Source organism: Bos taurus, chromosome 3, assembly GCF_002263795.3.
Source record: "Bos taurus isolate L1 Dominette 01449 registration number 42190680 breed Hereford chromosome 3, ARS-UCD2.0, whole genome shotgun sequence".
NCBI classification, from domain to species: domain Eukaryota; kingdom Metazoa; phylum Chordata; class Mammalia; order Artiodactyla; family Bovidae; genus Bos; species Bos taurus.
Genome location: NC_037330.1, coordinates 105,198,785 through 105,225,293, shown reverse-complemented (window position 1 = coordinate 105,225,293; position 26,509 = coordinate 105,198,785). Strand labels below are relative to the sequence as shown.

General features: G+C 47.5%; 1 protein-coding gene across 4 annotated transcripts in view; it reads left to right on the top strand.

The window, feature by feature from the left end:
* CTPS1 (CTP synthase 1) overlaps positions 1 to 24,202 on the top strand; it is a 31,425-nt gene extending 7,223 nt beyond the window's left edge. For 3 of the 4 annotated variants that reach the window (XM_059882673.1, XM_059882671.1, XM_024986337.2), the window contains 16 exons: positions 1,039 to 1,139; positions 1,926 to 2,042; positions 4,975 to 5,058; positions 5,539 to 5,619; positions 9,259 to 9,410; positions 10,840 to 10,972; positions 13,689 to 13,777; positions 14,893 to 14,987; positions 15,660 to 15,722; positions 17,965 to 18,008; positions 19,159 to 19,255; positions 20,407 to 20,462; positions 20,561 to 20,657; positions 21,203 to 21,347; positions 21,934 to 22,025; positions 23,319 to 24,202. In XM_059882673.1, coding sequence (XP_059738656.1) covers positions 1,039 to 1,139; positions 1,926 to 2,042; positions 4,975 to 5,058; positions 5,539 to 5,619; positions 9,259 to 9,410; positions 10,840 to 10,972; positions 13,689 to 13,777; positions 14,893 to 14,987; positions 15,660 to 15,722; positions 17,965 to 18,008; positions 19,159 to 19,255; positions 20,407 to 20,462; positions 20,561 to 20,657; positions 21,203 to 21,347; positions 21,934 to 22,018 — 1,439 coding nt within the window. In that variant the 3' untranslated portion in view covers positions 22,019 to 22,025; positions 23,319 to 24,202. 4 annotated transcript variants of the gene reach the window in all.
* The last annotated feature ends 2,307 nt before the right edge of the window (positions 24,203 to 26,509 follow it).

Below are 26,509 nucleotides of genomic sequence, written 5' to 3'. Positions count from 1 at the left end.
GAGGGGGCTCAGCACAGACAGAGACCCCCGGTGGCAGTGGGCCTGGTTAGGTACCGGGAGGGAGACTTTCTGCACTGAGACCAAGGTACAGGGGAGAGGTGGGTTGCACCCAGGTTCCATGGGGCCTCCCGAAGAGCCACGGCATGGAGGTCACCTTTTATGCAGAGTCTGGAAGGCCGTTCAAGAGTGTAAGCCTGGGAGAAATGAACTCTGACTTGTATTTTTAAAAGATCACTTTGGCTGCTGTGAGTGAACTACATCATATCCTGTGCTGGAGGCACTGCGGGTTATATACATAGTGGGTTAAACAGTAATCTCTGCTCTGTTGGAACTGGCCTTCTGAGCCCCAGGACTGTGATTTAAAAAGTGCCGAGCTGTGGCTGGTGAGGGCGAACACTGTCTGCGAGGGCTCTGCCAACCAGCTCCCCAGGGCACTCTGGTGACATTTCCACAACCTTAGGAAGGAGAAACTCTTAGCTCCAGTTCACGGATAGGGAGATTGGACTTAGGAATAGTTAGGCGTGTTGCCCAAAGAGCCACACCTAATGAGTGGAGGACCTGAGATTTGAATCCAGACGTTCTGGCCCCAGATGCTGTGCCCCAGCCACCCTGCTGCGCTCTCCCGCCTCTGCAGCAGGTTGTCTACCCTTCAGTAAGCTGGAAACTGATGGGTCTGGGTCCTGGGGTTCTCTTGGCCTTGGAAAAGGGTGCGTGTGATGTGCCTCCCCAGCCATAAGCGGTCGGGGTGGCCGCCGCACAGTGGTTGTGCAACCAGGTTAGGTTCTGCACTGGGGCCGCCGCTCCCAGGTGGCTCGGTTGCCCCTCGAGGTCCTGCTCTCCTGCAGGGCTTCCAGTCACAACTGGGAAATCTGGAAGGGAGGCCAGGGGAGTGTGATTTGTTAAGGGCATTCAAGAGGGGTCTCACTGATAACTGTTATACGCCCCTGCTGCTCTGTGGTTTGTTGTCACAGAAAGTATGTTTGCCTCAGTTAATGCCCATGGGATGTGCAAGTCACGCAGGTCTTTTCTCTTCCTCAGTGGTCCCGCACATCACAGATGCAATCCAGGAGTGGGTAATGAGACAGGCCTTAATACCTGTGGACGAAGATGGTCTGGAACCTCAAGTGTGTGTTATCGAGGTTTGTTGAGTCTCTGTGGCACTCCGTGGTACCCGTGCATGTGACCGGGTGTACATTTTCTCCTCTTTAGTCAGCCACCAGCTACTGATAAGCCAATTGCCAGTGAAGCCCTTGACCCTCCCAAGGGCAGCGTGGCAGGTGAGGGCACCGTCACGGTCATGTGGAGTGGCCCCACCATCAAAAGCGATACTTCATTCACGCCTTCTTCTTCCAGCATTTATACACTTGCTTAGTATGGCTTGTACCAGTAAGAGTGGTATGACACATTTTCCTTTGTCTCTTGAGAAAATCAGGTGATCCAACCTTCTGTTTCCACCAGCAGGAATGTTCCTTCCTGAGCCTCTTTTGGTTTCACTTTCTGTGCTCCTGCTTTGCGGGTCCCAGCTGTTAGATCTCAGCATTCCTGTGAAAACAGGAGACTCCAGCAGTTTGTTTATAAGTGGTTTTTATTATAATACAGAAGTTATTTATGGCTAAGTAGTCAGATCTCAGGTTCTTTGCTTTGTGACTCTTCAGACAAATAAAATTCCTTAGGGCATCGTTTACCTGACCTTTTCCTTGAAATGATGTGGAAAGATCCGTAATAACCTTGGGGAATGGTGAGCCTATCAGAAAGGGATCTTTTAGTAGAGAGAAACGTCTGCTTCTTGTTAACTGACGTTTGTTGGATCCAGGGCATCTGTATTATGTTGTTAGTGATAATTGAGATGACACAGTGCAATTGTTAGGAAACTAAACCACAAGAAGATGTCGTGTTTCACCTCTAAATTAACTTTGTCATTCTAGCTCGGTGGGACAGTAGGAGATATAGAAAGCATGCCCTTTATTGAGGCCTTCCGTCAATTCCAGTTCAAGGTCAAAAGAGAGAACTTCTGTAATATTCATGTCAGCCTCGTGCCGCAGGTAAGGCATTTAGGGCTTCACTTTGGGGGACGGAGAAGAGGGAGAAAAGGGTGGTTTTCACTCCTTATCTGTTTCAAATATTTGAGGTGCAGGAAACAGGGAATATACACACTTCTTTGTGAACTTTAAATTATTATAATCATATTTTTGCAAAGGTCAAATGGAAAACATTTGAAAAATTGATCAGGGTAATTTGCAGTTGTAGACAGTAGGTTGCACAGGTCCATTTGTCTCTAGTACATGGTGAAACTATACGGCAACTGGAGTAAAGGGAATTCCTTTTTAAGACAAAAATTCACAAAGATGAATCCTCTGAGTGGAGTCAGTAGTAACAAGAAATTAGGAAGACAGAAAGCAGGTGGCCTAGTAGAAACGAGCCGGGCAGACCTGGGAGAGCTGGATCCTAAGCTGGCAGCAGGGAAAGCAGAGAGCAAGCCTGCTCACCCTGCAGAGCCGTGAAGACTCGGGAATGGGCAGCCCTGGGCGCCTCGGGGTGACGTGGGGCTCGTTATAATTGCTATTTCGGAAGCACTTAGACTCTGGCATTCCCTATCTAATGTGCACAGTTGGGCATCAGTCCTCTCTTGCCTTGGCAGAGGACTAGGCTTTTTCTGGATGAGTAGACACTAGGGACAGTGTAATTTTGTGTTGTGGAGACACCCTGCCTTCTTCTGCTACTGGGTTTGCAGATCATCATAGCCAGGCTTCCCTTGTGGCTCAGCTGGTAAAGAATCCGCCTGCAATGCGGGAGACCTGGGTTTGAACCCTGGGTTGGGAAGGTCCTCTGGAGATGGGAAAGGCTACCCATTCCAGTATTCTGGCCTGGAGAATTCCATGGACTGTATAGTCCATGGGGTCGCAAAGAGTCGGACACAACTGAGTGATTTCACTTTCACACTTTCATAGTCAGGCAGGGACTGTCTGTAAGAGATTATAGGATTCTTGGGGTATGTGACTAACCCAGGAGAAAACACACTGCCTTCAGAGGCTCCCGGTGAAAACAGACCAGTCAGATCCCCACAGCTAGGACCCTGGTGGACAAGCCCACCTACTCACAGAACTTTCGGTTAGCTTTTATAGTGAGCTGGCAGCCAGTGATCACAAGGCATTTGGAGAAAGCATCAAGCATGCAAGAGACCAAAACAACAGAAGAAAATTAACTTAGAGGAAATTGAGGCTCTGCAGGGGTAGGAAAAGGAACCATCAGAAAAAGAAAAAGCAACATCTCATTAATATCCTCAGAATTAAGAGGAAATAAACTGCATCCATTAAATGGAGCCGGATATGTTAAGAAGAGAACATTCAAAGCACAGGAAAGAATTCTCGGAAATTAGAAATTAAATAGCAAGAATGAAAATTTAGGAGAGAGAAGGCTAAGGAAATACCCTATAAAGTAGAGCAGGAAGATCAGGAGAGAAAAGGCAAGGGACTTAGAGGTTGGTCTGGGACTTCTGATCCAAATAATGAGGTTTTTAAAAAATAGGAGAAATGGAGAGGCATGTGTAATGTGAACCAATCAGCCCACCTTCTGTTTCTGAAAATAGAACAGCCGTGCCCATTTGTGTTAAAACATCAGAGTTGAGTAGTTGTGACAGAGACTGTGTGGCCTACAAAACCTAAAATATTTATTGTCTGGCCTTTTATAGGAAAATTTTTCTGACTCCTGATCTAAAGAATTCAAGGAAATTTTCAGATAGGAGTTTCTAGATTGGAGGGCCTAGTTAATGCCCAGCCTATTAAATGAAAAATGACCCCCCACCAAGGGGCATAGTTGTGACATTTTGAAATAATGGTGCAGAAATTCTAAAAATCTCTAAAGAGGAAAATCGAGAATCACTATGGCATTAGAGTTCTCAACAGCAGTCCTGAAAGGTAAAAGATAGTGAAGCTGTTTCCTTAAAAATTTTCAGGGAAAATGACTTCTAACTTAGAATTATATACCCAACAAATATATCTGCTAGAGGAGAATAATTTAGTATGTAGAAAACTCAGCATATCCACAAAATAAAACCAAAAAACCAACCAACGAAGCCAAATCATTGGAAAAGTCATGGCACGTGGATTAATTTGCACAGTGTCTACAGAGATGGGGGCTGCAGACACAAGGCAGGTACATGTAATAGGGGCAGGGAAGTGAAAAGAGTGGGTTCCTGATCCAAAAGGGAAATCAGTAGAAAACGCCTCAAAATGTCAAGAAATAGCAGTGTAAAGCATAGGAGGAGGCTCATTCAAGGGTGAAGGACCTACTGTACGGCATAGGGAGCTACATTATATATCTCGTAATTACAATGGGAAAGAATCTGAAAAAGTATACATGTATGTATGTGTGTACACACACATATGTATATATATGTATATAGTTATGTATGTATAAGGATATATCTGAGTCACTTTGCTGTGCACTTGAAACTAACACAACACTGTAAATCAGCTATTGTTGTTTTGGTCGCTCAGTCATGTCCAGCTCTTTGCGACCCCATGGGCTGTAGCTGGCCAGGCTCCTCTGTCCGTGGGATTTCCCAGGCAGGAATACTGGAGTGGGTAGCCATTCCCTTCTCCAGGGGATCTTCCCGACCCAGAGATCAAATCCACATTCCTGCACTGGCAGGCGGATTCTTTACCGCTGAGCCACCAGAAAAATCATGTATACTCCAATTTAAAGAAAAAAGTGGAAGAGCAGCTGTCTCTCGGGTTTGGAAGGGCGAAGGGATAGATAGGACTGGTGCTACTGCTCTTTGGACAAACCTTAAATGACTCTTTTACTGTAAAACATGCATGGGTGTAACCTTGACAATCTGAAAACTAGATGGGAGTTTAGGTAAATGGTCAAATTATCTATTTACGTATTAAAAGAGGTTGGGAGAAAAGTCATACTTGAAAGTCCCTTATCACAGAGTAACTAACTTTTTTTTTTTTCCCTCCTGTAAAATAGCCAAGTTCAACAGGGGAACAGAAGACTAAACCCACCCAGAACAGTGTTCGGGAACTCAGAGGGCTTGGGCTTTCCCCAGATCTGGTAAGATTTCCTGGTTACCTGGTTTCAGTGTGATCTTGTCTGTCTAATTAAGATCTGGCCTTCATGAAAGCGAAAACCTTTGTTTTCTTGGCCTGCGTGTAGTTAGCCGACGGTGGCCAAATAGAGTCAGTGCTTTGAACTGGGATGTGGTTTGCAAAAATTTCCCTACCTGGCATGTGTGAAGTTGTGTCTTCTCCTGCTATGCAGTCATTCATTCTCCTTTTCCTCCTGCCCAAGAGCAGTGGTTGAAGGAAACGCCAGTCAGCTCATTAATCTCTCTGTCAATTTGTCCTACTGCTCTTGCACATTTGTCCAACTTGGGATTTAGGAAGTTTTGAAAACAGGTAACATTTTTACAGTTTCTGTGCATTGTGCTAGGAGTTGACATTTTCATCCAGTGTAACAATGTGGTGTCTACTTTAATTTCAGTCCGGAGAAAAACCCAACTTTGTAACCCCTTCTGTCTCTCCACGTGTCTAGGTTGTGTGCCGGTGCTCAAATCCTCTTGACACGTCAGTGAAAGAGAAAATATCGATGTTCTGCCATGTGGAACCTGAACAAGTAAGTAGAAATTTCATCTTCTCATAAACCGTTTTTTGCTTCTAATTATCCTAGTCTCTTAACCAGTTTCATGAGGCTTATTGCTATTCCATAATTTGAGACAGGAGACTGTTCCCTAGAAGAACTGACACCCACAGGCCCTATAATTTTCCATCACCTTATCCCTGTGGTTCCCCAAATATCCTTTACCTGTCCTGTCTGTCCCAACTCCTATGGTTTGCTCCAGCCATGCCCAGCAGGTGTTCCCCTCCCTGGAAATAGGCCTGACAATCTCCCATTCCTCCTCATCCTTCGGAGCCCAACTAGGACATGGTATTGTCTGAGAAGCTTTACCTTCCAAACCTCCTCAAAACTCTGGGTGACCTGTGTGTCTCACAGGTCCTGCTGGTGAGCCTGTCATTGCCCCTTATTGTGTTTGTGTGTATCTGTTCCCGTGTGTGTGTGTGTGTGTGTGTGTTCGTTTTGTCTGTGTGTGTCTCCCCTCACAGACTGAGCTTTTTGAGGGCAAGGATCACTTTATTCAACTTTATATTCCTGGAGCCTGCTGTCTAAGTGTTGGAGGCTCTAGACATTTTTAAGTCTTTTTTTGTTACTTGTGCTAATGGCAGATACCTATGGTACAGGAAATTCAACATTTTGGAAGCTGATATATCTCAAGTGCATGGTACGGAAATTCCAGGGGTGGTGAGTTGGGATTGTAACTCTGGTCAGGTTTGGCTGACTTAGAGCAGAAGGAAGTTGAGGTCAAGGAACTTACGGTCGGGGTATGGATGGTTTGTTCTATTACTAGGTTGTTTGAGAATCAGAGGAGCCCAGCTGGCCTAGAGAGGAATGAGTGAAGCAACAGGGTTAAAATAAGAGAAATCCATTTATAAGACTTCTAGGAGTATGGAAAGTGAATATGAAAAAACGAAAGTAACTGTGCTGGCATTAGAGCCAATGAAGCAGAGGAAAGCCTTTGTCCATTAGAGGCAGCGGTCCTCTCCAGTCCACGACGGCTTGTGCTTCAGGGTGTGGGAGCAGCCGGAGGCTGGAGATCATTGTTCCTGGGTTGATGCCTGAGCCAGGAGCTCCATCTGAGGGATTCTGTTTCATACTAAGTGTGTGGAACGTCAGAATACTTTGATTGGTATAAACAGCCTTTTTTCATGCACTTCAGTTATTTTTTGTATTTCTGTCCCTGCAAGCCAAGGTAATTCAATTCTATAATAGAATAGGTTATTATTAAAATTGGAAGTGTTAGTCACTCAGTCGTGTCCAACTGTATGTAACCCCATGGACTGTAGCCCACCAGGTTCCTCTGTCCATGGGATTCTCCAGGCAAGGATACCAGAGTGGGTAAGCCATTCCCTTCTCCAGGAGATCTTCTGGCCTAGGGATTGAACCTGGCTCTCCTGCATTGCAGGCATTTTCTTTACCATCTGAACTGTGGCATTTTATTAAAAATGTAAAGGAAAGTTCCTTATATAGGGGACTTTAAAAAAATTCACAACTGTTGAGAAGCAGAAGTGTACATATGAAGCAAATTCCATCACACAGCTCATGCTGGGAGCCAGGGTTGCATGTAATTTAAAAATACAGATTTTTTTCCCCCTCCTCTCTTTTCATCTTAGAACTTTGCTGAAATTAGTCACTATTAAAAATGTGACAGGAGTTTCTGTATTTAAATTAGACCTTCACATTTTTTGCCTGTCTTTTAATTTTCTTACTGAGTTTTAGGAGTTCTTTATATATTTCGAGTGCAGGTCTTTTATCAGATACATCATTTGCATATTTTTTTCTCAGCTTGCGGTTTGTCTTTTCATTTTATTTTTCCTTTTTTAATCGAAGTACAATTGATTTACAGTGTCATGTTAGTTTCAGGTATATGTCTTTTCATTTTCTTAATGGTGTCTTTGGGAGCATAAAAGCTTTTATATTTTTGATGAACTCCCAGTTTATCAGTTATTTTCTTTATAGATTGTGCTTTTAGTGTCATATCTAAGAACTCTGCTTAATCAAGGTCATGAAGATGTTCTGTGTTTTCTAAAAGTTGTATAATTTTAGGTCGTAACATGTACATAGGTCTAGGATTCGTTGTAAGTTAATTTTTATGGATAGTAACTTCAGTAAAATTTGGAACTCATCTTTTTTGCATGGAGCTGTCTAGCTGTTCCAACTCCGTTTGTTGAAAGATCAGTAATCTAATTTTCTTTGTGAAGGTGGTTTATAGACTTTTTATCTTTGTGAATTGTGTTTTAGATTTATTTATAGGTATTCATAATTTTTATTACTATGTGAATGACATATTGTTAAAAAATTTAATTTCCTGATTAGATATGACCTATGTAGGGGGCTTCCCTGGTGGCTCAATGGTAAAAAACCCACCTGCAGCGCAGGAGACATGGGTTTGATTCCTCGGTCGGGAAAATACCCTGGAGAAGGGAACGGCTACCCACTCCAGTATTCTTGCTTGGAGAATTCCATGGACAGAGGAGCCTGGCAGGCTGCAGCCCATGGGGTCACAGAGTCTGACACGACTGAGTGGCTAACACACATACACACATAGGAAACCCTGTTGACTTTTGCCCGTTGATCTCAAGCTTAGCAAGCTTACTAAACTTATTAGTTCTGATTGTTTGCCTGTAAGTTCGCTTGGTTTTTATGAATAAGCAATGTTATATGCAATTAGTGGCAATAGTTTCTTATTTTCCAATTCATATACATTTTTTCTTATCTAATTGTAATCTCTCATATCTCTAATATATTGAATAGAAATAATGATAGTGGCCAGGTTGGCCTCTTTCAGACTTTACGTATTAAGTGACATTAAATATCAAGCCAAATGGTATTTGCTGTGGGTTTTTTATATTTTTACATTTTCCTCAATTTACTAAGAATTTTTATTATGAATTTGTATTAAATTTGGATCCACCAAGGTGATCCCCCCCGCCTTTTAATCTATTCCTGTAGTGAATTCTACTGTTAAATTCAAGTGGTGTGCAGTGCTGCATGGGCCTTTGAATTTTTAAAAGCTCACTTGGGAGTGATTCCAATGAAAGCCAATTTTTAAAACCATTGATCTTCGGACATTTGCTACCTGGACATGATTTTTTTAAAAACTAATTTGTGGTTTTGTTTATGAATTCTTGAGGACGTTTGCACCCATGTTCATAGAAGATTAGCCATTATCTGTTCTTAATTTATATTTTTTAGAAAGTTGACCTTTTCTGTGTTTTTCAAATTTAGAACAGTTATGTTCCCAAGGTCATAATACCTGCTGCTGCTGCTGCTAAGTCACTTCAGTTGTGTCCGACTCTGTGTGACCCCATAGACGGCAGACCACTAGGCTCTTCTGTCCCTGTGATTCCCCAGGCAAGAATACTGGAGTGGGTTGCCATTTCCTTCTCCAATGCATAAAAGTGAAAAGTGAAAGTAAAGTCGCTCAGTTGTGCCCTTAGCGACCCCATGGAGTGCAGCCTACCAGGCTCCTCCATCCATGGGATTTTTCCAGGCAAGAGTACTGGAGGGGGGTGCCATTGCCTTCTCCGATAATACCTGCTGGGAGACTGTATTTTCCCAAGGTCATAATGCCTGGTGGGAGCTGTCGGCTCAGTTTTTGTTCCTTTTCATGAATTAACTTTGCTCATTTTTAAACAGGTGATCTGTGTCCATGATGTCTCGTCCATCTACCGAGTCCCCTTATTGTTAGAGGAGCAGGGGGTTGTAGATTATTTCCTCCGGAGACTTGACCTTCCTATTGAGAGGCAGCCACGAAAAATGCTGATGAAGTGGAAAGAGATGGCCGACAGGTTTGCTTCTTAATAAGGACCTGGGGGTTTCAGCCTTATTTTTCCTCTTTTTTGGTGGAAGCTCAGGGAATTCAGCTCTTTCTTATGTGGTATCAGCTCACATTGGAAAGGCCTTCGTGGTAAGGGGTGTGAAGAAAGGATCTTGGCCAGCCCTTGCGTAGCTGCATCATGGATGAGGAAGTCCTGATAGAGCTGGCTCAGGTCACAGATGACACAGCTGTCCCCTTGTCTCCCGTGCAAACAGGCCTGCTTGTGGTGATGGGCTAGCACTGGTACCTGAGGCCCACACGGATGGCGGGACATGGCTGGAGCACTCCTGGGTGCTCCCAGGCATCTGAGCTGTGTTTGGGAACGTGCCCACCCCACACCACAAAAGGATCAGCAAGGATGTCCAGTCTTTTCTTTCTTCCTTTCTTTTTGTCACTGAATTTGGATTCTTATTTTTCATGTCAGAGGAAAAGGATTTTTCAAATCATTCAGCTGCCAGTGATATTATCAGGCAGAAGAAAAGCTTTAGCTGGGTGTCTGTCATCAAAAATAAATACAGTTGCATGAAGCTGCTCAAGATCTGAATCAAACTAAAAACAGGAAGGCAGGGGGTTGAAACAGTGTTTTAAGAACCTCCCCTGCCTGCCGCTGTGGGTCGCTCTGGGCTGGAGGTCCTGTCCATGCCTGCCGCAGTGGGTCGCTCTGTGGGCTGGAGGTCCTGTCCTGTCTGTTCTTACTGCTGCTGTCACAGCTCATCAGTCTGGGGACTGGCCCACCACCCTGTTTGCCCCCTCACTCTGAGATGCTTACCCAGCACGTGACGGACCTTGACCCCGCGCCGCCGAGCCCTGGGCGTGCGCTGCTGCGGCCGCAGAGTCACCCCGACAGCACTAATCGGCATTTGCGGAGGGAGCACGCCTGCCATTGCTCAGCCATCCTCATTTTCATTTTGACATTTTTCCCTTTCAGTCTATGTCCATTTGCTTGTATATCATTATGTGGCCACAAAAATAGCACACGGTTTTACGATCTTTCATAAAATATTATAAGCTTTTTTGTGTTACTGATTATACTTTATAATGAAAAAAACTTTAATGAGTATGGACTATTGTGTGGATGCCAATAATTGGACTGTTCCCTTCATCACATAACTCTTGTGAATTGTCTGTGTTTGTTAATCTTTTCATTAAAAAAATTTGGAGTAGATTTTGAAGCCATCTCTTGGAGGCGGGTTCCAAAATCTTACTTTCTTTACAAAGCCTGCCATGTTGATCTGAAACTTGCTTTGTCTTTACTGTTCTGTACATAGAACTCAGACAGTAGTTGCTCCTATCATATTTTTCTCAGACTTTTTTTTTTCCCCTCTTTAAATAGTGATTTTCATCTCATGGAGGTACATATGGCCTGAGTAATTTGATATTTCTTGACCTTTGTGTGATAGATATGATCGCTTGCTGGAGACCTGCTCCATTGCCCTCGTGGGAAAATACACCAAGTTCTCAGACTCGTACGCTTCTGTCATTAAAGCTCTGGAGCATTCTGCACTGGCCATCAACCACAAACTGGAAATCAAGGTGAGCGGGGAATGCAGGTGCAGTGTGGTGTGGCATGGACACCTGCTTTGTATTTTTGGAGCTCAGAATTTCTTTTTAGAAATCAAAAAGATCTGTGGTCGACTCCTGGCTGGGAGAGCACAGTAGAGCATTTTTAGGAAATATGGGGTGATGTGGTCAGAGTAGAAGCCAAGAGGATGGACACCTGGATCTGAACATCAGGTGACTCCAGTGGTGAGGAGTCCTAGTGGCCAAGCATGTGGCATAGTTGCTGGCATCTGTCCAGTGTCCACCCCATGGAGCCAGGAGGTTTCTCAGTGACTTGTCTCCACTCGGTGAGTGGAGACTGGTGCCTGGAGCATGGGCAGTGCCTGGTGAACAGTGCTTACCGTGTTCTCTGGGATAAGCCAGGCAGAAGCTGAGCTGCTGGCATGTCAGGGCACAGCCCCTGCCCATCTCCTAGAGGTGGCGGAGGGTCAAGCAAGGTTCAGGGCAGGTCTTCCAGAGCCTAGTGGCAAAGCCGCAGAGTCTGTGTGACCCTGGGCAGGTTACTTAGCTCTCTTTGGGCCTTAGTTTTGCCATCTTTATTTAAAAAATATATGGTCTTAGTTGCATCACTCAGGATCCTCCTTATGGTGTGCAAACTTTCTATTTGGGGTGTGCAGGCTTAGCTGCTTTGAGGCACGTGAGATGTTAGTTACCTGACCAGGGATCGAACCTGTGTCCCCTGAATGGCAGAGTGGATTCTTAACCACTGGACCACCAAGGAAGTCCTGGTTTCCCCATCTTTGAAAAGGATTAGTGATGGTGCCTTTGTCACAGAGTTCTTTTTATAAGAATTGAGTGAGATCATGTGAAGTGCTTGGGAGTGTGTCTAGGGTAGAGGAAGTACTATATGGGTCAGCTCTTCCTGAAAACCTTCCACTTGTCCCTTTATACTTTTTTTCCCCAGCAAAGTATCTCCCACATAGAACTTTTCAGGAGGGGTCGGAAATTAGAAGTGAAGTTGGAGCTCAGTGCTGAGGGGCTGACTAGGCACAGAGCTGACGGCCCTGGGGAGCTGACCTCGCCCTTGGCACTTGGGTTGGCTTCCTGCTTTCCACTGGTTTCTCAGGATGAAAGTGAAGCTGCTTTCAGCTGGTGAGCAGGTTCCTAGAGGAGGAGCTGTTCTATGTGCTTTAAGAATTGTGGGATCTCCTTACCTTGCCTAGCCTTATTTTTTCACTAGTGTTTTCAGTCATTGATTCATTTTATCTCCTTGGAGGTACCCTGTGCCAATCATGTGTTAGATTGTGGAGGCTGAGAAGGGTGTCTGAGTCAGTGAGGTCTCTCAGGTTTGAAGGGAACATGCAGAAGAGGGGAGATCCTGCCTTGGTAGATACGTGAGGAGGGGTCTGTGGGCAGGTCTGGGAAGATAGATAAGGTCACAGGGAAGGGCATTCCCAAGAGCAGATAGCATTTATCCAAGGACTTGGAGGTGTGGGATGGTTGGGAGCTCAGTGGATGGGAGAAGTGTGAATTGGAGGGTGTCTGGAGAGAGGCTGGCGAGGGCCTAGCCATGAAATGTATCGACTGGGCCACTCCTGGTTTTTGCCCCCAGGTTCAGGGAAGTCACCACAGGGTATTGGGCAGGAAGGAGCAGGAAGATGAGCAAGGTAATAAAAAAGTGGGCAGAAGATTTGAACAGACACTTCCATAGAAGACACACGTGATATACATGAAAAGAGGCTGAATGCCTTTAGTTGTCAGGGAGATAAATGCAAATTAAGTCTCAGTGAGGTACCAACACGCACCCACCGAAGTGGCTAAGCGTGGCGGTGACGACGTGGGGATGTAAACTGGTGCAGTTGCTCGAGAAAAGAGTCTGGCGGTTTCACATGAAGGTAAACACATGCCTTCTGTGTGACCCAGCCATCCCGCTCCTAGATATTTACTCAAGAGAAGTGAAAACATGTCCACCAAAAGAATGTATTTTTATACAAACGGACCAGTTAGTCATAACAGCTAAAATCTGGGAACAGCCCGAATGTCCAGGATGAGTCGGTGGATAAACATTATCATGTGGTGTATTCCTACAGTACAAAAGTACCCAGTAGTAGAGAGGAATCAAGTCCGTGGTGATACACCACACCATGATGAATCTGAGAAATGGAAGGCTACCTAGTGCATAGTTCCATCTGTCTGAAGTTCTAGAGGAGGCAGACCCAGTGGTGACAGAACATAGACCCAGGATTGTGTGGAGCTGGAGGCAGGAAGGACGTTGTTTGCAGGGGGGCAGAGGGAATCATGGGGAACTTTCTATATCTTAATCAAGGTAGGAGTCACTCCTTTGCAGGGGACAAAACTCAATGCAAGTCCACACTTAAAATGCTTGTGTTTCATTGTATGTAAGTTATACTTCAGCACAATCGAGGAGAATGAGAAGCCCCCTGGGAGGGGAGATGGACTGGAGGAGATGTCTTAAACAGAGGGGACACTTCAGGGTCTGCACCACTCGACTGAGTATAGATGGAGAGCCAAAGCTTAATGATTTGAGAAGGAAACTCATATTCTAAAATATAAGAAAGATGCTAAAGTTTATCTTTAAAAGATTAGTATGAATACATGAAAGTTATTTTTAAACTTTATTTTAAAATTAAGAAAGATGGAGTGCTGTTCATGTTGTTTAGAGATCAGGAAAGAACGTGCTCAGGAGTCATGAGCCTGCTTCTTTTCTCTCCACTCTGACCGCCCCCAGTACATAGATTCCACGGACCTGGAGCCCAGCACCTTGCAGGAAGACCCAGTGCGCTACCACGAGGCCTGGCAGAAGCTCTGTAGTGCTCAGTAAGCAGAACTCTACCTTTGCTTTCAGGGGTTTGAAGTGTGTCTTAATGAATGCAGTGTGTGCTCTCTTGTGGTGGTAGATAATCTGATTGTTTAAATGTCTTTTAATTATTGACCCTGGAGGACTGAAGCCTCACAAAAATATAGCTTATCAGTTTTTTAAAAAGATATTTTTGATGTGGACCATTTTAAAGTGTTTGTGGAATCTGTTACAATATGGCTGTTTTTATGTTTTGGTGTTTTGGCCACAAGGCATGTGGGGATCTTGGCTCCCTGACCAGGGATCAAACCTGTACCCCCTGCATTGGAAGGTGAAGTGTTAACCACTGGACCATCAAGGAAGTTCCACAGCTTATTAGTTTAATTAATATGAAGCAAACTAGTTCTGAGTTCACTGATAATATTTACTGTATGCATCTTTAGATGAGATAAATCCTCTCTGGTGCCTCAAGTCTTATAGGAGCTCAGTTCCCCAGCCAAGGGTTGAACCCAGGCCATAGCAGTGGAAGTGCTAAATCCTAAGCACTAGATCACCAGGGGATTCTCTGGATGAGGCTTATAAAAGGTTTTTCCTTCAGACCATTTGATGAGGACTCATCAGTAGGATTTCATAAATAGGTTTTTTTTTTTTTTCCCCTGGCAGCTATTATCTAATATTAACAGTAAAAAAATCAGTAAGAATTTCTGGTTCCCTAGATAAGTTGAATGTTACAGAGCCATACAGCTATAGTTAGTGTGGCGCTGACTGACCAGGAAAGGCCCCCTTCCTACTTGGCGAGCTAAGGGGTAAACAAACAAACAAAAAATATTGCAGACTTAGGGAAGAATCCCTGCCTGGGACAAATACTGCGCAGTAGTGGTATTACAGTTACGTATGCCATCTTTTTTTCCTGGTTATAAGCATTTTCTTGATGTTACTAAGAAGGAGAGTGGATGCTTTTCTGTGCATTTTCCAAGTCCATAGTGTTTCTACAAGTCATGGGCAGGATTGAAATCACAGTCCTCAGAGCTGGAGTGACTTCGGGGCGTCAGTGTCTTGGAGGTGACTCCTCGGGTGGTTTCTGGGAGCTGGACTTGGTGGAAAGGGGCTGCCTGTGGTGTGCTCTCTTGCACAGTGGCGTGCTGGTTCCAGGAGGATTTGGTGTCCGAGGGACTGAAGGAAAAATCCAAGCCATCTCCTGGGCTCGGAAACAGAAGAAGCCTTTTTTGGGTAAGGAGTAGGAAAGATAAGAAAAAGTGCCCCGTGGGCCTGTAAATAAACAGAGATTATCAAAGTCAAACATAAATCCTGTCTCTCCAGATAGCAGCTCAAGCAGAAGAAGCCTTTGGGTTCTGTTTTTGAGAAATTTAAACTCCTCTTTAAAATGAACCTTTTAAACTTGAGCTCCATGTCATTGTTATGGACTTCTGAGAGAATGAAATAGCAATTAGGAAATCTTGTCCATTTACTGAAACCAGCTGTTTGGCAGGACATGTGAGACTGGGTTTCATATCCTTGTTTGGAACACCAGCTGTCTGATTGGGCAGAGTGATTTTGGATGCATCCTGTAAATTTCAGTCATATTCAGCATGATCCATTTTAAGTGGGAACTTAATGAGAGAGGATAAGAAAACTTGAATTTTAAAGTACCGAAGAGAATATTATTTATGTCTAAGATCACATGACTCTAAAACCTGAAATCTTCCTATACGCTTAAACCCCATGTTTGAAATCTGTTACAGATAAAACATAGCAGGGGGTTGCATGTTTATAGCAGAAAATGATGAGAGTTTGTCATTGGAATTCTGTGAACAGTCAGGATGCCGAGTCCACGTAGGCGGGTTGGAAGTATGGGGACTCCCTTTTCAATGAAGTTTCATTTGCTTTCCCTCCATCTGGAAGGTGTGTGCTTAGGAATGCAGTTGGCAGTGGTTGAATTTTCAAGAAATGTGCTGGGATGGCAAGGTAAGTGTCTACTTAAAAATGTGTAAAATTCTCACTGGAATGTTCCTGGTGCCTGTTGGGTGGTGGGGGCCCTGGAGGCCAGGCTTGGTTTCCCAGTATCTCACAGCCACAGCGAAGGGAAACAGCTGAATGTATCAACAGAAAACACTCTGCCCTCCTCCAGGGGAACCACTAGCCACTGGAGGAGGAAGCATGGTGAACCGCTCGCCTCTGCCCTTGCGCCTTTCTCTGGAGATGCCCACACTCCCGTCACCATGGCTGTGGACCCTGAACTGGTGCACGGCAAGGAAACTAACTCTGGCCAGTGTGAGCCTGTGCAAATATTATGAACTTGGGCTCTGGAGTTGATTAGACCTGGCCTCAAATTTTGCCTTTCTTTTTTTTCTTTTTTTTAATTTATTTGGCTGCTCCAGGTCTTAGGGAATTCCCAGGTGACTCAGTGGTAAAGAACCCACCTGCCAATGTGGGAGATGCAGATTTGATCCCTGGGTCAGGGAGATCCCCTGGAGGAGGAAATGGCAACCCACTCTAGTATTCTTGCCTGGAAAATCCCATGGACAGAGGAGCCTCGGGGGCTACAGTCCATGGGGTCGCAAGAGAGTCGGATAGGACTGAGCAGTCATGCACGCCCTCTGGGTCTTAGTTGCCGCAAGCGGGATCTTTAGTTGCAGTGTGTGGGATCTAGTTCCCTGACCAGGGATCAGAACCGGGCCCCCTGCACTGGGAGTGTGGAGTCTTAACCACTGGGTTACCAGGGAAGTCCCTTTATCACTGTGAGTGATCTTAGCCTTTCTGAACCTCTGTCTCTTCTGTAAAATGGAGGTAGTAGCGGTAACCCGCTTCACTTGGTTGTAGGAGCTGAATGAAATGATACCTGTAGATGGTCCCAGCACAGTGCCTGGCAGTAGGAAACACTCGCCAGTGTTGGCTCGGTGCCCGCTGACTGCACTGCTGCTTCCAGACCACCAGCAGCTCAGTGGCTTCCAGCGGTGGTTTCCTGTTTCTCAGTGTTCTGTGGTCTGAGTGGACTCAGTGTGTGGTTTTCTGCTCAGTGTGTGGTGTGTCTGAACTCAGCCTGCCCCACTTTCGCCTCTGCCCGGCAGAGGTAGAGGGACAGTCTCATTGTCCACCAGTTCAGCCGAGCTTCCTCAGGGCGTGGCGACCACCTGGCTCCCGAAATGACAAGCCCGCTGTGTAGGCCCTTACCAGGAGTCCCATGGCTGAGCCATCATTGGAGGGGGGAGGGGACCACACGTGGTGTGAATCCTGGGGCACAGTGACCCCATCGCGGCCACCGGACCTGTATATGTTCTAAGCAGAATCAGCAAAGTTACCTGAGGAATAGAACCCAGCCTGGCTTTACCAAATACGAGGGGTTCCCAGTGGCCAGCTCACTGTTAGGTCATGTCACAGATTTTCACGGGAACCTGAGGAGGCAGCAGCTCAGTTCTGTAGGTAGCGCGGCCCTGGTGCTGGCTTCTGAGCTCTGTCCTACCACCTACGACTCGAGGTGGCCCTCGGGCGCCCTGAACCCCTGCACAGCCATCACCTCCTGCTGCTGCACCCACTGGGGTCCCCAGGTGGGTGGGTGACCTGGAGATGAGCTTCCCTGCATCTGAGACCTGGCCCCAGGTTAGGCCCCGGAGGAGGATGAAACCTCGCATGATGCACAGAAAGAGCAAGCAGACAGACGGTGCCAGGTTCTTTCTGTTTTAGTCTTCAGTGCTTTCCCTTATAGTCAGATGGTAAATTCAGTAAAGGATAGAAAGGATATTTGGGTTTTGAAATTAGTTAATTTTTGATTTAGCTCTTGAGTCGGGCAGTTGGGTAGTACAATGTGTAAGATGCTGAGGATGAAAGAAACGTAGAAGAAACTGTATTTGCACATCAAAGAGAGAGACTGGGAGAGAGATACAGTCTGAAACAAAAGGTGGAAAAAGAGAGACAGTCTAAGAGCCATCAGAAGGATGTACTATCTAAGTAAAGATTATCAGGTTATGCCATTGATTTGATTTCGCCATTTTGTACAGCTTGACTTCCCAGAGCGTTACAGATACAATGGGGAACAATTCAGCTTTGTCTGTTGAGTGCCCTTGTGTCTTGAAAATGTTATCCCTGGTTTTGGTTCTGGTCACTGAATAAGCTGAGGAGGGAATTTGTGACTTAGAGCTTAGGAATGAAACTGTTAAATAATCTGTTTGGTTGTAACTATTTTTGTAACAAAAGTATTTTGGTTTTTCAGATGCCAATTCTACAGAGTTTGACCCCAACACCAATCATCCCGTGGTGAGTCCTGTGTCTGGAGCATCTGGAAGGGTGTGGAAGGGATGTTATGAGTGTGATTGAGGGCTGGAGATGGGAAATGAGACCACTGGGTTCATTCTGGAGAACCCTGAGCACCTGGGCTTGCAGATGTCCCAGCTAGGAAGGAAGAACTTCCTGTTTCCATCGTGTGGTTTCTCACTGCTCTTCCCAGTTAGCCGCAGGAAGTTTTTAAGACAGGTGCCACTTCAGCCAGCTGGGGGTGGCAGTAGGGGTTCCTGATTAAGTAATTCTCAGGAACACTCTAGAACAATATTGACATGAAACACTTATTGGGCACTTATTACATACCAGGCACTTGCTCACTTCTTTGTATCACAATCCCCAGCAACCCTGGGAGATGGCCGCCTTAGTAAAGAACTGCTGGAACTTAGGACTGATTGTTTGACTTGGGCCCAAGCCCCAGGAGGCCGGCATTCCTCGTGTTAAATCTCCCATCAGAGGAATGTGGCTCATGGAGGGCAGACAGTGCCTTCATTCATCACCGAATCCCCAGCCCAGGCGTGACGGGCCTGTTTGATATCAAGGATGTTGTGATAAACAGGATGGACAAGACTCTTGACCTCAGGGTACTTAAACAGCATTAGTATGTGTTTTGTTTACCTGAAATTGAACTTTGCTGATAATCAGACCTCAGGGAGAAAAGAACAAAGGTTTTGAGACGTGGAACCTCGGGGAGGTGGGGGAGCCCAGAAAAGGTCCTCTCAGTCCCGCAGACTTTCACCAAGCTCCTCCCCGTTCCTGGCCAGCCTTATAAGAGCATCCCTTTCCTTCAAACAGCTGTCAGTCTAGTGAAGGAGACGTGTGATAACATGTCTGGTCTCGTATCCACGCTACTGTGTCAGTCTTTATTAGAACAGGCCCTTGGGGTCCAAAGTACCAGGGCAGGAATGGCCAGGGCAGGGGTCAGCAATGTCCAGTCCTGCGACTCAGGAGGACAGGCTGAAGGGTGAGATGCTTACCCAGAAGGTTTAAGAATGGCCGTCAGGAGACATTTTCCTCTGACAATAATCTCTTCTAAGGAAAGGCTGGACCTTCTCGCAGGCTCTCTTCACTCAGTGCGGGCGGTCTGTCAGGGTTTGGTAGCACATGTTTGTTTTTGGAACATCTCCAGGTCATAGACATGCCGGAACACAACCCTGGCCAGATGGGTGGAACCATGCGGCTGGGCAAGAGGAGAACTCTGTTCCAGACCAAGAACTCCGTCATGAGTAAGAGCGGCCTCCCTCCAGCCCAGCCTGCCGGATGCATGTCCTGGTTCTATAGCCAGGCCGGCATTTACAGCTTTGTTCTTACTTTGGAAGTTCTTTACTTCTTTCCCAGTGACATAGCCTAAGTTAGCACCATGCTCGTAGGTCACAGGCAGTACAGCTGGGGATCTGGGGGAACTTTGGGTGTGGATCACTCATCAGAATGAGTCGCTTAGGGGAAATCCATGGCAGTTTTACTTTCCTGTCTTATTAGGTCAAAGTGGATAAAACTGCTGATGTCGAGCACTTAAATGGCAGATGTCGAGCACTTGTCTTACAGAAATGGCAGTTTCACCTGGCTCAACCTAAATAGATTTTATTCTAGACGTGCTAACATAACATGAACTTCCCTGGTGGCTTAGTGGTAAAGGTTGTGCCTATCAGTGCAAGAGATGTGGGTTCAGTCCCTGGGTCTGGAGGATCCCTTGGAGAAGGAAATGGCAACCCACTCCAGTATTCTTGCCTGGAAAATCCCATGGACAGAGGAGCCTGGCTGGCTACGTGGGGTTGCAGAGTCAGACATGACTTAGTGACAAACAACAGCAATAACTAACATATGCTAAAGATTTAGGGGAAATTTAAGATATTTAAGAATTACTGGATTGGATTTGCTTCTTCTTCCACTGGGAAAACTCTGCCATTGTTGGCAGAGCACCTATACATCTGTCTGGGGTTTGGAGGCAGCGTAATTTGAGTCACTTGAGTAGGTGGTCATCCAGTCCTCTGGCTTTAAGGTCCTGTGGTTTGGGGGTCTCACTTGGCTCTGGGAATCCACCTGTTGGCAAATGCCACTCTTGTTCCCAGGGAACAGCAGGCGCTGGGTGACCTTAGTGGCTCTGACTTAACCCTGGTGTCGCTGTAGTCACGTGTGAGGGATGGTGGTGAAAGTCCATTTCTGTTAGTTTTTCTTGGTTGCAAAGAATCAAAAGCCGAAGAATTCATCTGAATTGTGCTGCTAGAGCAGGCAGTGGGGATTGGCAGCAAAGTCACAGAAATAACCTTCAAAGGGCCTGGCCGTGTAGATGAGAATAGGTAACCTGGGCGGCAGGATGTGGTGTGAATAGACGCCTTTGTGAAATCAGGGTCCTTCATGTCACGTGGGTTTTCCCCAGGGAAACTCTACGGAGATCCAGATTACCTGGAAGAGAGGCACCGCCACAGGTTTGAGGTGAGGATGTGAGCTCTGTGACCTTTGACATTTTCTCCTTTCTGTTACTCTGGAAACACAGCTGAGAGCCCAGCAAAACTGTTCTTCATGCTTCACAGGTGAATCCAGTCTTGAAAAAGTGTTTGGAGGAGCAAGGCTTGAAGTTCGTTGGCCAAGATGTTGAAGGAGAGAGAATGGAAATTGTGGAGTTGGAAGGTGCTTGCTCGGGCGGTTGTGTTTAGTGGGAAACTTAGGTTTTCTTGGCATGTGGGAAAGACACAGTAATATAAATTGTTGCCCTTGACCTCACCAGATCAGGCAGCCGTGCCACCTGGGGAGGGGAGGGCTCTTGGGGACAAGGTTCTGGAGCCCTGGGGGACTCAGCCTCCCACCAAGGCCTTCCTTAGGCAGCTGCTTGACCTCTGGCTTCAGGTCCTCGTTCTCCAGAATGAGAGCTCGAACTTGGTACCAGAGTCTAATCTCACGTGACCTGCAGGACTCAATCCTGTTCCAATCAGGGAGCTGGGGTGTGGGGGTGAGGATCGGGTGGCAGAACCTGGAGAGGAGGGGTCACCTTCGTCTGCAGGTGGAGGGCATCATATCTCCCGTGCTTTGTGATTGCCTCTACCCAGGCTCCAGATAAGTTGTTTTCAGATCATTTTAGGGTCTGCAGAAACGTGGATCATTCGAGATTTTTTTTCCATCTTCCACACGTTCTGCGGACACACGGTGAAGCTGGCTCTTCTGCACTTCTGTTTCAGATCATCCCTTTTTCGTCGGAGTGCAGTATCACCCTGAGTTTCTGTCCAGACCTATCAAGCCTTCCCCACCGTACTTTGGTCTCCTCCTAGCCTCCGTGGGGAGGCTCCCACATTACCTCCAGAAAGGCTGCAGGCTCTCGCCCAGGTGAGGTCGCGCTCCCCTAGTCCCTTGGGAGGTCACTGATTGCTTACAGAGAGCCGTCCCCACGCCATCGGTGATGAGCAAAGCCACAGGACTGGGGAGCCTTGCTGGGACCCTACTTCTCATGCTGACACACAAGCATCCTCTTCTTCCCTGGGGTTTTCTCAGGCTGCTTTTGTGCCACCCCTGGCCTTACCCCCCGGCGTGGAGGCCATGTCCCCCCTCTGCAGCACCTGGGCTCCAGGATTCCATCTCGGCCCTGTGGCCTGTGGAGAACTGTGTTTTTTTCACGGGGAGGTTGAGGGGTTGCCTCGGCCACAGCCCGGGGGGATTTCATGTGCCACTGCTGTGTTGGTTGGGAACAACCCTGTCTTGGTGGGTCCCTAACCATCATGACTGAGATATAAAGCGAATGTATGTCTTTCATAACAAGAAGAAAATCCCTCTGCAGCTTTCTGCTAAATATATAATGTCTTTGATTTCTGCTGTGAGCAAGCATCCCTTTGTGGGTGCTGTGGTGGCTGCAGAATCAGGGAAGTAAAGCAAGTGTTTGGTGGAAGCCGATGAATAAACCATCTGAATTCTACAGGGACACCTACAGTGACAGAAGTGGAAGCAGCTCCCCTGACTCTGAAATCACTGAACTGAAGTTTCCTTCAATAAACCATGACTGATGGTAACGTAAGTGATACTTTGAAACTTGTTTTCTTTTAAATGGTGGTGACACCAGAATCCTAAGAGCATCATGAAAGTTCAGTGTTGAAAGATTGTATCTGCCAGAGGATGTAAGTGGTCAGATCATGGTGGGCATCAAATGGGTGAGGACCCGGCCCCCCAGTTAGAGTACATCTACCCACCCTGCTCTGGGGACTCCACTGGGGTGACACCAGGCACAGGGCAATTGTTGTCTTGCTGATTGCTGCTTTCAGGTGCCAATCTGACCTAACCTGGGGGAACTGGATTCTTAGAGCCATGTTATTTCATGTAGCCATAAACTTGGAGATCTTGAAGGAGGTGACAGGTGTGACAACATGCTGTCATTTCTGCAGACCCTCAAGTTTTCACCAGAAAGTGCTTTAAAACCAATACATACAGCACTTTTGTGTTGCTTGCTTATTCTGGAAGTCCATTACAATCAGAGCAGTTACTGGATAAACTTGGAATGTCTGTCTTTTGTGACCAGTTGGAAAGTTTATAAAGTGTAGTAGCTGTGGGCAGCTGCCGAGAATTGTCTAAAATCCCATGAAGCTAACTGCGTGAACGCTCGGCAGAAATACCTGCTCAGAAGGGGGCTGGGGTGTCAGCCGGGTGTCTGGGGGGTCTAAAGGAGAACCATGGGTGTGCAGGGGGTCCCACCACAGGGAAGCTGAGGTCCTGCCTCAGGCATGGGAAGGCGGCCTCCCCGAATCCTGCACACTTTGCCTTTCCCACCAGGGGACCTCTCCACTGGCAGTGTGGTCTCTTGGGCATGCGGTCGTGCTGAGCAGCCGCTTGGCCTGTGATGACCGTAGCCACGTGGGCAGGCGCGAGAAGGAGGTCCGAATCGGGGGTGGGGGTGGGGGGTAGTTGGTTGCCTTCTCTGCCAGGTGAGCATTTAGCACTCATGTATTCATTAATCTTCACCAGATAGTTACTGCCCTGGAAAGAAAGGAACCTTTGTTAACGGTACAGGGGCAGATACTTGGTCAGTTACATGGAGTTTCTACCTGCCTCCCCAAGTGGAGATCCCCTGTGAGTGGCACCATGGGGAGACTGGCGCGGTGCAAAACGCTGCTTGTGTTGGGGCAGAGGTGGAGTCCATGTGCTTCTGTAGGAATCCCAAATTTAGCTTCTCATGATTCAAGTTAGGCTCCTAATACTGGTCCTCACTGAAAGCCAGGCAGTTTACCACAGCAGCTGACAGCAAATCCTCACTTTTCTGTTTTAACATGCATCCTATAATTAATTGCTCAATTTTTTTTTTTTTTTTAACAGGGATAATTCTTGAAGAGAGCCTTTGGACTTCAGGAGTTTACAGCTTTGATTTTACACTCAGCTTTTGACACTTCCTTTAAATTATGTTTTTATTGAGACTATTTTATTCTGGGGGAAGGGATTCGGGGAGGCCGTGACTTGATGTCCTGCCGTGTGTCCCAGCTTCCACGTGGCGTGCTGCTGGATGTCCCGCGCTCTCCTCTGCAGTCCTCGAGCCTTGGGTGAGAGGCAGGACGTCAGGGCCGAGTGGGTGAGGGCCGGGTGCCGGGGCAGCCCTTGGTCATGGAGCTTCTGTGGCCACCCTGCATCCTTGTGGCTTCGCGTGTGCAGCTGCTCCTTCCCCTGAGGCCGTTATACGAGGTGTGCCATACTGCCTAGTGGCCGTGGAGGGGCGAGTCAAGCTGTGCTCACGACCCGGTGCAGGAACCCATGGGCACCCCTTGCCACGAGGAAGAGGGAAACCAGAGACAGAGCGTCGGCTCCGTCCTGTGCTGGGGATTCTCTGTGGCAACCACGGCTTGGGTTTGCTCAGGACAGTCAGTTTGGCGTCACACGAGACAAGAACTGTCTCCCTGAAGTCTGAGTGTGTTGAATCCCTGTCCTCTGGCTGCGAGTCCCCTCTGGAATCACTCCTTGCATCAAGGGGTCACTTAACAATGAACAAAGGATCTTTTCGGGACACTCCCTCTAAACCTCTCTCTTATGTAGACAGCTTTGCTCAAGGGGACTGTCTCCTTCCAGAATGGTGTTACTCCGGTTGGAATGCAATATGAAAAGCTATTTTCTTAATGTGGTGTAACGACAGGGGAGCTGCGTGCCAGTTATATCCTGGCTGGACTCGGTGTATACTCTAACTTAAGAAATAAATAACTCAGAGCAAGAGACACACCTTGTCTGTCATGCTCTTCATGTCACGGCCAGATGGGAGCCATTGGAGCATGATGCCGGCTCGCGTGTGACCCCTGAACTATCTCGGTGCCAGGCTCTTCCCCCAGGGAGCAGCCTGAGGTTGGGGATCTGATAGTTTTGTTTAGAAACTAAGAGAGGAGCCTAATAGGAACCAGAATTTCCCCAGAAGGTTTCAAATTTAGGTTCTTAGCATATAGAGATTCAAGTATTTATGAAGGAGGCCAGTCCCTCTGCTGGGTGTAGACCAGAAGCAGCCTGCCTGCCTCATCCACCCTGGCCTTCTGAGTGTGGGTCATCGTCCTTTGGATTCTCCTCCAAAGTGAAATTCGAGACCCTGAGTCCGTGCTCCTCACGGCAGGATGGTGACGCTGGGACCACCCACCCACCCGCCCTCTGGCTGCCGAGCACGCTCGCTTGTGAGCTGGCTCCTCTGCAGTGTGTGAGGCCGAGGCCCAGGGCTCAGGCTGGTTGACGTTTGAGAAGCTGGGGGTTGGGAGAAAAAGGTTTCCCACCATTTGGCCTGGTTCCTCCATCAGGGAGACCGAGGAAGGAAGCAGGCTCCCTCTTGTCTTCCACCCACTAGTCCAAGGCCACCATCAGGGCGGAGGCCTAGAAGCCTGTGTGGGAGCACCGCCCTCTGACCCAGGCCAACCCAGCTGCCTCTGTCAGTCTGCGAGTCTCACGGCCTCTTCACTTACGGAGGACTCCATACTGGTTTGGGAACTCAATGTGGCTGACTGGGTGAATTCCAACCTCTCCTCCCGACTGTCTGCAGTCATTTTTATAAAAGCTGGTCCCCAAACTGAAGGCTCTGATGCCTCTTGGTGACAGCAGCTCCCTCCCAACAGTGAGGACACAGTTGGTGGGCAGTTTGCAAAACCTCGCGGGGTCAGCTGTGCCCCCGCTGCTTTGAGTGGGCCTCCACCGGCCAGTTAAGTGCTGGCTGCTTACACAACCTAGAAACAGGACCCCCAGAATGACTTTCCGGGGCCTGCCAAGCCCCACTAGCCTTTCACCCCGGCTGTGCAGACAGGATGGTACCAGGGCCGAGGGCTGTAGTGGAGATGGCACAGGAGGGTTGCCTTCAAGCCTGGCATGGGCCGCCCAGTGCCCAGAACTTCTTGGGGAGGGAGCTGGGCCCACTCCCTGTCCCCACTCCCTGTCCTCCTCTTCATCCCTGGTGATCTGGGCAGGGTCTGCCTTCGTGGAGCAACCCTGAGGGCCGTGGTGCTTTGCTCTTGATGAGATGGAAGACGTTGAACCTAAGCATGACATGATCAGACATTGGCTTTGCAGAGTCCCCGGCTCTGCTGGTAGAGATGCAGGGGAAACAGCCAGAGCAGGAATCCTCTCTGGTGGCTGGAGGGTGCATGGAGTAGAAGTCAGACGTCTCTTTCCTGTGCACGTGCTGGAGAGAATCAGGGCCCCAGCTGCTCTGTCTGTCGTCCTTTAGATTTGCCTTAAGGTATCTGGTCTTCAGGGTTTCCCTGGCAGCTCAGCTGGTAAAGAATCTGCCTGCAATGCAGGAGACCTGGGTTTTATCCCTGAGCTGGGAAGATCCCCTGGAGGAGGGCATGGCAACCCACCCCAGTATTCTTGCCTGGAGAATCCCCACGGACAGAGGAGCCTGGCAGGAGCCCTACAGTCCATGGGGTCACAGAGTCAGACACGACTGAGCAACTAAACACAGCACCCGGTCTTCAAGCTGAGTGTCTGGACCCCAACCATCCAGGCTCCTTCCCTCACAGCTCTCTGTGGGCGAGGAGCCCAGGGCTGGCTCAGTCTTTTGGACAGAGGTGGGTTGGACATGGGACTCAAGACCAAGTTGCATCCAATCAGACAAATGTCCTAGAAGGAACCATTCTGGCCTGGGTGCATGTAATTTATTAAAGAGCTTTTAGTCCCAAATCCCAGCAAGCCAGGGGAGGGGCTGCAGGGTGGTCTGTCAGCTCTGTAACTGCAGTTAGCCATGTGCCATCTGCAGAGGGGCTTTCCCAAGACGAATCCTTTTCTGGCCCTGCTTAGCTGTTGAGAGTTCAGGGACCCCAGCCTGAGCTACAGGAGCCCTTCAGGGAGAAGGACAGTCCCTGCCAGCTCTGCCCAGGAGTGCACTGGCCCAGTTCTTTCTGAAAGTAAGGCCCCTTGGGGTGGGATTTGGGGGGAGGGCTCATGCTAAGAGCAGTTTCTTAGCTACACAGCCCAGGGTCTGCTCAGGACTGACACTACGTGGGGACTAGCCTCTATGCACAGTGTCGTAGGAGCCAGGAAGTGCGGTGTTCCTG